The 12,107-nt window shown below is 40.1% G+C and overlaps 1 protein-coding gene across 1 annotated transcript in view; it reads left to right on the top strand.

The window, feature by feature from the left end:
• The window catches only part of NFIA (nuclear factor I A), a 353,376-nt gene that overhangs the window by 175,485 nt on the left and 165,784 nt on the right, over positions 1–12,107 (top strand). The window contains exon 3 of the mRNA XM_087417277.1: positions 6,632–6,697. Within this exon, the coding sequence (XP_087273403.1) occupies positions 6,632–6,697 (66 nt within the window). The remainder of the gene's footprint in view (positions 1–6,631; positions 6,698–12,107) is intronic.

Below are 12,107 nucleotides of genomic sequence, written 5' to 3'. Positions count from 1 at the left end.
GGTGTTTGTCTACACGAGTGGGTAGGTGACCAGGTTGACTCAATAACTTGAGTTCTGAATTGATCAGCAGGTCACTGTCACGTGTAAACACAGCTCTTGTTATGGGAAAAACAAAATTCAAAGTGATTACCTAACGTAAATTATTTTGATCATAGACCTTTTTCCAAGAAAATGTGAGAAATTATAAATTTAGTCTGTCATGCTTGCATATCTTTTATAATCACCATATTCTTGCCACTGACTTCATGTATAACTTCACTGAAAAAGCTGATCATTACTTGAAGTCAGCCCCATGCAAAGATTGAAGGTTCAAAGATTGAGTCATTTTGTCATTACTTTCAGAGTGACTGAATTTGTAATTTTTAAGCTTAGGAATGAATCCCCTCACTGTCATAACACAACAATAGTTATGCCATTTAATTTTTTTTCTCAACGTGTTAAAACTGTGTATCATTCCACAACCTCCTTGTGCACGTAGAGAAATAACACATATATGAGTAGGTGATAAGACAGTTGAATCACTTCAACCTAAACAGTCTCGTCATCATCCACCGTCCCCACTAAGCAGATGGGACTTGAATGCCAGCGTTAATGCCAAAAATTCTGTTTCCTGCAAATTTAATATTTCACAAATTCTTCTTCAGAAAAGGCATTTAAAAAAAAGTTTCAAGAAAGAAAATGGTAGAAACCTAGATTATATGACACTCTTAAGTACTCCCTGCAAATGTGAGAGGCGGGAGTGGCTAGGAGGTGGATCTTCTGAGCAGCTGGCAGCCCCCGGGTGGTCTGGTGGAGCCCTTCCAAGGCAGTGTGCATGAACACAGCCTTCCCACTCCTCGGAATCCAGATTAGGGGGGATGAGGACCAGCGTGTGCAAACCATCCTGGTCCTTGGGAACAAGGGCTCTTCGTCTGCCACATCTCCTCATCTCCCTTCCAGGGAGGAGGAGCTGCTGTGCATGCTTAGATTACTGTGCTTATCATGCACACACATATCCATGCAAACACTCAACTCTGCCTCACTGGGACGGTTATATGGGTCAAATTTTGTATTTTAAATACAATAAAGATAAGACTTTCCACTTAAAGAACCGTGGGGTGTTTCCATTTTCAAAGCTATGAAAACTTTTATGGTGTGACTCACCTCATAATTTATCTGTTTTACAAGCTAAGTTATTGTATGTTAATTTTTCAAGTGGGCCACAGTTGTGTATGTTAATTGACATTAGATATTGGTTTGGTTATTAACTGAGCTTAAAGGATTTTATGCATTCTCTGGAAATGCTAATATTTTTTAATATTTTTACTGGTCCAAATTTAATGATGGTATTACAAATTTCTGTTTGTTCTTTGCGAGACCATGAAGGATTGTATTTAACTGATGGTATTGTATTCGTTGGTGTTTACACATAAGCTACAAATTGTATATATACGTGTATGCACCTGTGCACTGACACTCTACATTCTCAAATAAAGTTATAAAAATATTTCCTCATACTTCAGTCTTTATGGTCAAGATGATACTGGAAAAAATAGACAATATTTCTAAATGTTTAAAAGTATTACAGTAATGTTTCTGTTAATAAGCAAAATGTGGCTATCATAGCCATTTGATTTTCTTGATTTCCTTACTATAATAAACATGTTACAAGACAAGATGATCAAAATAGAGTAATTCTAAACCTTACACTGCCAATGAGAAATAGGATTATTTTCTATTATAACATATGGATGTGGAAAAATGAATCTTGTATTCTTTGGCCCGACTCATCTTTCCAAACCATAAGAAGTAAAAATTTACCTGAATTCTGAACATGAAAGGGCTAATTCTAGAGGGTAACCGTTTATTATATTCAGAGTATAATCACCCTTATTTCTTATTTTCTTTTGCCCTGGGAATGCTCCGCACTTTTCATTTATTTGCAGGAAAGCATTCATTCCTGTCTTTGCCTTTTCTTTTTCACACTATAAACAACCCCAACTCTGTTAGGCGGCATTTCACTGTGTCCCTTTCACTTGGCTAACTCCTTGTTTCTGGATGCCTCATGGTTCCTTCATATCGCCTTTTAATTTGTGGGATTTAAAACTGGACAAAAAATTCTAACAAAGGCTTTTCAGACTTCATCTTTAGCCAAAGCATTATGTATGTAGAGAGGTTGAAATTTAGGGTAAATTATTTTTCGAATGGAACCAGAATTTGTACTTTTATGGTTCACAGACTTTTGTTGACATCACGTTGACTGAATAGGAGTTGCACTGGTTCATTTGAGGGCAGGAAGGGCTCCTCACCTCACCACAGCCTGTGTGTCTGTCCTTTATCAGCTGCTCACAACAGCAGGTGTTAGTACTCTGTGGCACCTTGGGCATCAGATATGGCAGATTTCTCTTATCTCTGCAGCTTTCGAGTATGTGAAATATTCTTCTGTTGTCCCTCACGTCAGCCTGCACATGTTTCTGGGGGGCCTCCTGTGTCAGAGTCTTCAGCTCTTGTTGTTGTGAGGTAGCCTTTTGTGGTGCGTCGGCCAGGGCATCATAGGAGGTGATTGCAACTTCTAACTACCGTGCAACGTTTCCCACCCATGAATCAGAGGGACATGCCTCTCTCTTCCTCGCCAGGCCCCATGAAGGAGGATGGCAAGCAGAAATAAAGGCCTTTCTGCTCTCCTTTTTCATTTTATAAGTCCCAGTCCCTGTTTAGTGTGAAGTGAGTATATTTTTCAGTCACTGGCGGTTCAGTGTTAGAAAGCGGAACAAGTGAAAACTCATCTCCTTAGTTGAGCAGTTATTGGATCCTTGGCTGGGCCAGGCACCCCTGGAAGGTCCGGGGGGCAGGACAAGAGAAAGAAAGGGACTCTTTTCTTACGGAGCCCAGATCCTCATAGGAGGTCACTTAAAATCACGTGGTATAGTATAACATAAGTCAGACAGTAGGAGAGAGGCGTACAATGAAAGCAGAACTGGAGAGGAGAAAGTTTAATTCTAGGTCGAGCACAGAGAAGATTTAGCAACATTCCATCTTTGCTTCATGCCAAAAGAACATAAAATACTTGGAAGTGATATCTATATTTTTGCTTGATCAGTTTCACCATATTGACTTGTTTCTGTCATTCTTCACCTTCCCCACAGGAATATTCTCTGAGGTTCCGTGCTGAAGGGGAGCAGAATTGAGGTTGGGGGAACTGGATACGAGATAAGCAGCAAATCCCATCCAAGGTTTCTGTTCTCGCGTGGCACCACCTTATGGAAGCAGAGACTAATATGTAGGCATTAGGATTTATTTTATTCCTTTCCCTAGTGGTTCTATTGATAGTGAAATGTCTTTGTCTGAGTACTCCAGCAGTATAGCTGTATGCATGGTAAAAACGCATAGATAGATGGCTAACCAGTTCAATTAGGAGGTCTCAACTCAGCCTCCTGTATGCATACTCTGTCTATTTTAAGTTTAAATTTCTGCTCATAAATTTTTAAAAACCAAAGGAAACATTGCTTTTCAAGGTTAGGTTGAAGTCTAAGCTTCCTTAAACAAAAAGCAAATCCCTAGATGGGAAAAAAATTGATAACCCTAATGTACTTCCTCACAATAGCATTTCCAACTGCATCGTTTAAACACACTTTATTCTCTTCGTTCAACATACAAATCTTCTGGCTTTCAACCAGGGAACCAGAGAAAGTCCCTGCCAGATAGAAGATATGAGATATGGCATCCAGTTCTACGCAGTTGGATTTGTTTTCTGGGTTCTCTGAATATTTCAGGTGGTGATAATCAACTGACCACATGATAATTGTCCAAAACAGTAACACACAAAGTTGCCTCTACCAATTATAAAAAAGAGAAAAGTAAATTAATTGTTAACCTTCATGATAGTGTTTTAATGTAAATGTATAAGAAAGAGATCTTTCATTTGTATCAATTATGTATGGGTAGAAATTAATTTGTAATTCTGGTCATCTGGTTGGCTCCATACTGAACAGCATTGGTGACCTTTTGTGGTACTGGAGAAAGTGTCCATGTGTCCTCAGCATAGAATAGCTCCTCGGCTGGGTAGTTTCGTTCCTTGTTGGTTCAAAACAGAAATGGCATTAAACGGCCATGGTAGAAAATAATTATTGAAGTTTTTAGATCATTTAAGTTTTCTGGTAGATCTTTGGGTTTGCCTAACCCTTACCAGGATAGTGTATTTTAGTATGCAGTCCTCAGATGGATAACAGTGTCTCTGGCTTTTGAATAAAACTGGAGATATTAAGTCTTATTTTCAGTTTGGCGGGATGCCTCCCGCAGTGTCTGCACGGAGCTTTCACAGGAGCGGCCCCTCTCAGACCAGCTCTGAGCCTGTTCCCGCCGCTCCTCGTGGCTGTCTGTTTGCTGCTTTTTCTGTAGCTTCGACTTGTAAACTTTCTTTGAACGTACCTGCAGCCATCTTTTGTTGCCGTTTGTGTTTTTTACAATCATGTTACATTTCTATAAAGATGGATGGTGAGCCAAATGTGAAGAAAAGTAAAGAGAACAAGAGTCCACTTTTAGATTTTTTAAAGAAATTTTTTGAATCTCATTGTCCTTCATATTAATGGATAAATAACAGAAAAGAAATTGGCTATTGTATATTTAAATTAATTGAGATAAAAATGTTTTTCCATTTGTTCATGAAGTGATTAATTGTACAGATCTTGAACCTAGAAGAACGTCAGCTAAGCTACCATATAGAAAGTTAGGTTTACTAGTATTACTCCAAAGAAGATGTTCTATTTGGCAAAATTTTGTGTATCTATTTTGGGACACGATCAGGAAGAATTTAACTTTCCCTGAAACAAAATTAGGTATTTTCTTTAACTTTAATTATAGATGTTAACGGTTTAAAATTTTCCAGGACAAAAATAATGAAGGTACGCCTTTTCCCTAAAACGTGTTTAATTACTTCTCAGAATATTTAGTTTGTAGTTTTTAATGGCAAAATTACAGGATCTTTCCCTAGAAAAAGAGAAGGTGGTCATACCATATTTTCAAATCGTTGGCTGTAAAAGTGATATTAACTTATGGAGTTAAAATTTCAAATATGGTCCCATGTAAATTTGCATTTCCAACTTGCAAGTGCAGGCTTTGTGTTTAATTTTGTGATTCATTCTGAAGGATTTCTCTCGTTTTTTTGCCCTAAAATGCTTTTTGTTTGTGTTTTCACTATGGCAGTTTGTTACAAGATGGTAAGAGCTATCACTTTGCCAGACTTAAATAAAAATTCACGTTTTCACATTTTTTGCTATTTGAACCTTTGAATCAACGTAGATTTTTTCTGTAGTCCGCAGGTTAACATCATCTAAAAATTTAAGAATAGACATTTTCTTAATAGTACGTCCCTGTAATTAACATCTTCATTTGCTTAAAAGCAGGGAGCTTTTCTAACTTAATAAATGAGCATTTCTCGACCTGAGGTCACTAGTAGGGCTGCTTCTTTTTGCAACATCTCCAAGAAAGAGAATGGTAATGCTCTAACGCTGTTGAAATAGAAGTAATATTTCCAGTTTAATCACAGTTAAGTGTCATGACCTTTTGATCTTGCAGTGAACTTCTTGCTGAAATGTGGTCAAATTTCAGACAGCCAGTTCTAACTTTGTGAAGTGCAAGTTCCAGTCCAGGCTTTCCAGAGATATAGAGGTTTTTCTAAAAAAAAGTTTTTTTTTTTTAGATACTGTTATATAGTCTTTCAAGTCCCAGAAAAGTGTTTTACATCAAAAAATTTTCTTCTTGAAATGTTTTGCCTGATTTTTGTCTCCTAGCCCCCAAAAATGTATCATAAGTATGCTTACTTCTAATTCTGTGAAATTCTTTTGATCTAACTTAATTTTATCTCATTTTAAAGTTAAATGTCATTTTATTTTAAATTATCCCATTTAGAAGTTGAATTAATCTTTTTAGTTTGAAAATGATTGTATTTTTTAAACAAAAAATAAATGGAATTCAGTAAAAGTGCACAAGAACTTATTTTTGTTAACAAGCCCTTTTAGGATCTCCCAAATGCATTAGACCAAGGGAAAAGTAATGCTTCTAAAGTGGGGGAACCATGTACCTTTCCAAAAGACGTCTTTGAGTTATCCTGTTATTTCAAGTAAATGTGCTAGAATATTAGGACTCCTGTATGTAATGGTGTTAGTCTGCATAGTCTGTTGCTGTAACTCAGAGCTAAATACCAACAGAACTTGTTACTGTTGTTTGGGTTGCTTTTATATACCAGCTTCAAAATATGTTTTGACACTTTATTATGTTCTGAATCAAGCCTCAGATGTGTGTAGTGAAGAATGAAGTCTTGATCAGGCTCTCATGTGTAAATAACGGAGAAGAGCAGTTTGGAAATGGCCTCTCTGCAGAATGGTTTCTGCTGAGTTTCAGGTTAGGATCCCACACAAGCCAGCTGCCCCGGAGGTGTGAGCAGAACCCAGTGTCGTCTCCAAAGGCATGGGCTGCTGCTGTTGGGCATTGTCGCTTTCTTTCCTCTTTTCCTTTCCTCTTTCCCTCATCATGTCTTTTCCATAACATTCTCATTCTTAGTTTATATGCTGGACTTTTTGAGAAAGTCTGGCACCTCTCGTCCACTTTCCCTCACAGACTCTGTAATTTTTGGCTGTATTTTTATGTTTTTCAGATTCAAGTCAATCTGAAAGTCCCAGCCAGCCAAGTGACGCTGACATTAAGGACCAGCCAGAAAATGGTAAGTTTAGTTTGGGGCTCTGGCTGCTGCTCTGAGTCCACAGTGGCCAGCAGCCCGCTGAGTATGAGGGTTTCGGGTCTGCCCTGCATGCGGCCCACAGCGGGAGCAGCTTGGAGGACTCAAAGAGTTCTCTGGACACAGGTGCAGACCCAGACCCTCCTCTTGGGTACTGTCAGGTGCCCAAGAGAACCTTGGTTCCAGGAAAATTGATTGCTGTGAGAGAAGCAGAATCTTTTCAGCCTAAGTGAGGAGCGTGGCCTTTTCATTTCATTTTAGTTCCTTTTAAAGTGGCAAATGCCCCACAGTCCTCTTCACTAGTGATTTAAGATCGTTGACTGACAAGTATTTTTTGGGCCTTTCAGGCGTTCAACTGTTTGCTGATTGCTTTAAGAAAACGATCTCTAACTTTGAAGGATTTTCCACTTTAAATTGTCTGAAACAGGGGGCCGGCTGGGTGGCGTAATGGTTAAGTGCACACACTCTGCTTTGGTGACCCGGGGTTCGCAGGTTCGGGTCCTGTGTGTGCACCAATGCACCGCTTGTTGAGCCATGCCGTGGCGGCGTCCCATATAAAGTGGAGGACGATGGGCACGGATGTTAGCCCAGGGCTAGTCTTCCTCACACACACACACAAAAATTGTCTAAAATAAAACAATAGGGTACATGACAGTATTAAATTCCTCAATTGCATAAATATATAAACTTTCTGTTGCAGAGACTCGATTAAAATGGAAGGCACACTTTATATATGAATATAATAGTATTGGATAAAATACTGAGTTTGTGGTATGCACTCCAAGTGCAGAAGAGATTGTCATGGGTTGGAATTTAAGATTGAGTAAAACTATGGTTTCAATGAAAACCGACAAGTGGACCAGCTGTTGAGCGTATGCTGTGCTGTCGCAGATATCGGCTCAGGAAACCCACAGGACTCGTCCCTGGTGGTGGGGCGGAGGCTTTGATGGGTGCTTGGCCCTGAGGGCCCTTGACGTCGCTGTGGTCTCGTGGCTAAGAGCTCAGGCTCTTGTCAGACCTGTGTTCAAATTCTGCCTCAACTGTTTCTTACTTCCTAATATCGAAGAGGTTATTGAACCTCTCAGGGTAGAGATTTATTCCTCATCTTTAAAATAGTGCAGTAATACTACTACTTACCTGTTGAAGAGTTAAATAAGATAATATGTACGTATTCATATAGTTTATACTGTGTAAACATTGTTCGCTGTTGTTCTATATTACTTGTTGTATTTCTTGTCAGTATAATCCACCATATTGTTTTTTACCTATTCGGAATGACCTCATTCCTTGGGGCTCTCTTCCTGTTGTTTTTCTGTACATTTTTCCATTTTGTTCTCCTGATCTTTTGGAATAGATAGGTAAACTGAATTATGTCAGTATTGTGGGATAGAAGGTGGAGCTTACCACTTAGATATCTTCTCATTAATTTCTCAGGACTTGTTTCATTTCCCGAGCCTGGGAAATACTTTTACATTGCTGGGCTCTGTCTGGCTGTTCCTCTCCTCATCTTGGTGTTTTGGTGGTATTTTCGTTATCAACATTGTCTTTTCAAAGCAGTCATAAAGAAGAGGTCTCTGAAGGCTTGTTTCAGTGTGTCATAAACTACATCTTATTTTTGCTAACATTTTCAAGTGATGTTTATAGACTAGCTCTGTTCATTTCCCACCTGACTTATAGCTGATGCCTAAATGTTTTGTTTTTTCATATATTATATTTATATATAATCTGCCTGAAGTTGTGTCCAGAGATACTCATTTTATTTTCATTTTGAAAAGTTTGCAGGTGGTAGAGTGTGTGGTTCCATATTCAGGCCTGGCCACCCCTCCAGCCGGCCTGTCATTCATCGTCTTCATGAAGTGGCCAACAGGCAGTTCACACGCAGACGTAAACTGAGGCACAAGAGCCTGGCACACCCTCTGGAGCTGCCTGTGATACCGATGGTGTGCATTTCCCATCCCAAAAAACAACCAGGATGGAGCCTGGATTTTTCAGCCAAAGGCACCAATATACTAGCCAAGTTCACTTTTAACCCCAGATTACTTGGTGCTACCTCAAGCATTCCCAGTACAATTTTGGGAGGATCGTGTGAGTTCAAAGAAAGAATGTATTAATATCTAGGAGAGAAAGTAATAAATTCCTGTGTTTCAAATTTCTATTTATTTCAAAGAAAAAGAAGTAGAAGCTGCTTTGTCTTTGACAATTCTGGCCAAAGCTCAGACTGGAAGAATATCATCAGCCCATTCAGTTTCCTCTGTCTGCCTTTTGTCAATCTCAGATGAAGTTATCGGAGGAAAAATGATTTTCTCTCTTCCCTAGAGACATAGAATCCCCAAAGGAAAATGAAGGAAGATTTCAGGACGAGGTATTTACGTGCATTAGATCCCTTTCTGGTGTTGCTTGATCAAGAGTGCTCGCTCTTTCTCATTACCCAGGTTATGGGAGATGAGTTCCTGAAAGGTTTTCATTTGTTCGTTTCATTTTTGTTTTTAAAGAGGGAACTTTCATAGACAAATCAAGAAAACTCTTAAGAATGTTTGGAATCTTGGTGGATGAAGAAGTGACAGGGTCTAGTCTTCAAATAAGTAGGAACTCATTCCTCCTTCTTTATGTATATGGGAGGGGAAATAATATTCTTTTTATCCCAGCTCTTGAAGAGAAAGGTAATGGGAAACGAATGGTATTTTCCTAGTAAACCACGAGCATGGATAGACAAAGGGTGACATGCTGTTTCATCCACAACCGTAAACGAGGCTGTGTAACTCTACCTAAAGTGGTTGCAGCTGTTTCTTCCCTGCCCAACGAGGCTGTTGTTTTCTGTGGAATTGTTGCTTTCTTTTCTTGTACTCCCTTAAGACTCAACTGTAAAGGAAAACAAATCTTTGTCCAATTAGAGCATTAGATGGGAATTTTGAAGGAATTATCTGAAGCCCAGAGATAAAATATCAGCATCTCTGAAACTCAAAATTGGTGTAATATAATGATTAAAAACTCTGCCTCTGGAGTCAAACAGACCTGAGTTCAAGTGAAATGATGGCTGGTGACTTTGAATAAACTATCACCCCAACCTTGGTTTTCTTATCAGTAAAATAGGAAAACTAAAAGAACATACCTCATGAGTATTAAAATGAGAACATGCATATGAAAGAGCATCATGCCTGGTTCATGGGAAGGACCCCGAAAAGGTAATCATTAGTTCTCGCTGGGTCAGGCACACACCTGTGATGCGTACAGGTAGTCGAGAGGTCAAAAGCTGGGCACAGTGGAATGAGAGGGGGATAGAGTCAGAAATAAACAAGACTTGTAGAGTGTCCTTTGTAGACACCTACTCTGTCCTGAGTTGTCAGGCACAATCTGCTCAGATCTCCTCATAATCCCTGCAGGACCACATCTCTCTTACTGTTCAGGTCTGTGCCTCACTTTCTGTCACTTCCCGGGAGTTGAAAACTACCAAGTCCATTCATAGTGGCTAGAACCTTCAGAATGAGTGCTCAGGATGAAGGGGATTCTGGAAAGAAGGGTCTCCACCTAGATGTCTTTAATCTTAGCTGAGTTTTTCCTTGGCACAAACCAAATAGAATTTGGCTTATTAAAAACTGTAAGCTGATTAAGGATAGGAGTCATGACGGGGGCCAGCCCTGTGGCTTAGCGATTAAGTGCGTGCGCTCCGCTACTGGCGTCCCGGGTTCAGATCCTGGGTGCGCACCGACGCACTGCTTCTCTGGCCATGCTGAGGCCGCGTCCCACATACAGCAACTAGAAGGATGTGCAACTGTGACATACAACTGTCTACTGGGGCTTTGGAGAAAAAAACGGAGGAGGATTGGCAATAGATGTTAACTCAGAGCCGGTCTTCCTCAGCAAAAAGAGGAGGATTAAGCATGGATGTTGGCTCAGGGCTGATCTTCCTCACCAAAAAAAAAAAAAAAGGATAGGATTCATGACAAATTCCTCTTGAAACAATCTTGCACAGCATGTAGCTCTGTACCTTGAACTTAGTAGGCTCCCGGTATTTATTTGCTTAATTAATAAAATTAATAAGTAGATGAATATGTTTTTATTATCCCCAAGTATTTTTATTTTTGGTGAGGAAGATTAGCCCTGAGCTAACATCTGTGCCCATCTTCCTCTACTTTATATGTGGGACGCTGCCTCAGCATGGCTTGATAAGCAGTGCGTAGGTCTACACCTGGGATCCGAACCGCCAACCCACGAACCCCAGGACCACTGAAGCAGAGCACGTGAACTTAACCACTACCCCACCTGGCTGGCCCCTCCCCAAGTCTTTTCTGAGTGTCTGCTCACTGCTGATTTACCAAGAGGTTTTTAAGGGGAAAAAAACATTAATTAAGAAAACCTGGAGAAGCTGAAAATCTGATTTGGGTGTGGGGCAAAGTTGTATGCAGACACATGGACACTCGTACACAAGTATAATAATAGCACTAGGAAGCCAAAGCTAGGGGCTGTCCTGATGGCCACAGTGGATCAAGTTGTCCCTCCACCCCCGCCCTGCCCAACGAGCAGGTGTGAAAATGTGTGAAATGCCATCGCGTTACCTTATGCTTGATTACCCTAGGGAATGCATCCTGACAAAGTTCTCAGTCTGACTGGTATCACTTGTTTAATTCTTTTGCATATTGCTAAAATCCCCTTTCTGGATTTTCAAGAGCTCCTGAAGGTTTTAAGCCTTATTTGTCGGACTTGGACTTAGAACTTCTACTCAAACCACCTTTGTGAATTCCCATGATGTTCTTTGATTACTGTTAAGAGCATTTATAGGACAAAACATTTGAAGTGCCTGCCCGATATTTACAGGGCCTGTGGACAGTCCTCCAAAGCTTGCATTCTGTGGTGCATCAGGGAGTCATTAATGAGGAAAAAGCTCACGTGAGAGCCCTCCTTCTTAATTCAGGGCAGCTTCCCTAGGGCCATATGGAGTCAGAGTCTGAGGGAACAGCACAGTCCAGCACTGGCACTCTGAAAGCACGCTCCCCACGGGGACTGGCTGTGACAGCACCCTAATGGAGAAAGGAAAATGTGAGGTTCCCTTTTCAGAAAAGAAAAGCTGTGTTCACATGGGTTTTTCCCCCTATTTTCTATCTCTCATTGCCTGCACAGCCTGCTAGTAATAATAACCTCATCTTAGTGGTTTTTAAAATGTGATATTTATAACAGGAAATCAAAGTTGGTATTTGGATTATTTTCTCTAGATTTAATCATGGTAGCTCCCTCGTTTATCTGGTAGTTGCACATATGTTGGTGGCATCAACCTCAGATGGGCCTTTGCAATCAATCAGTGGAAGGCCGTTCTTGCCCCAGATTTTGAAAATTTCCAGCTCTACTTGGCAATTTGAAAATCACCTGGAGTGTTGGTTGAATCTGGCTCTCATGCTCACCG

Source organism: Ceratotherium simum, chromosome 2 (genome assembly GCF_057802395.1).
Source record: "Ceratotherium simum simum isolate JZ-2026a chromosome 2, ASM5780239v1, whole genome shotgun sequence".
Classification (NCBI taxonomy): Eukaryota; Metazoa; Chordata; class Mammalia; order Perissodactyla; family Rhinocerotidae; genus Ceratotherium; species Ceratotherium simum.
This window is presented reverse-complemented; position numbering and strand designations above follow the sequence as displayed.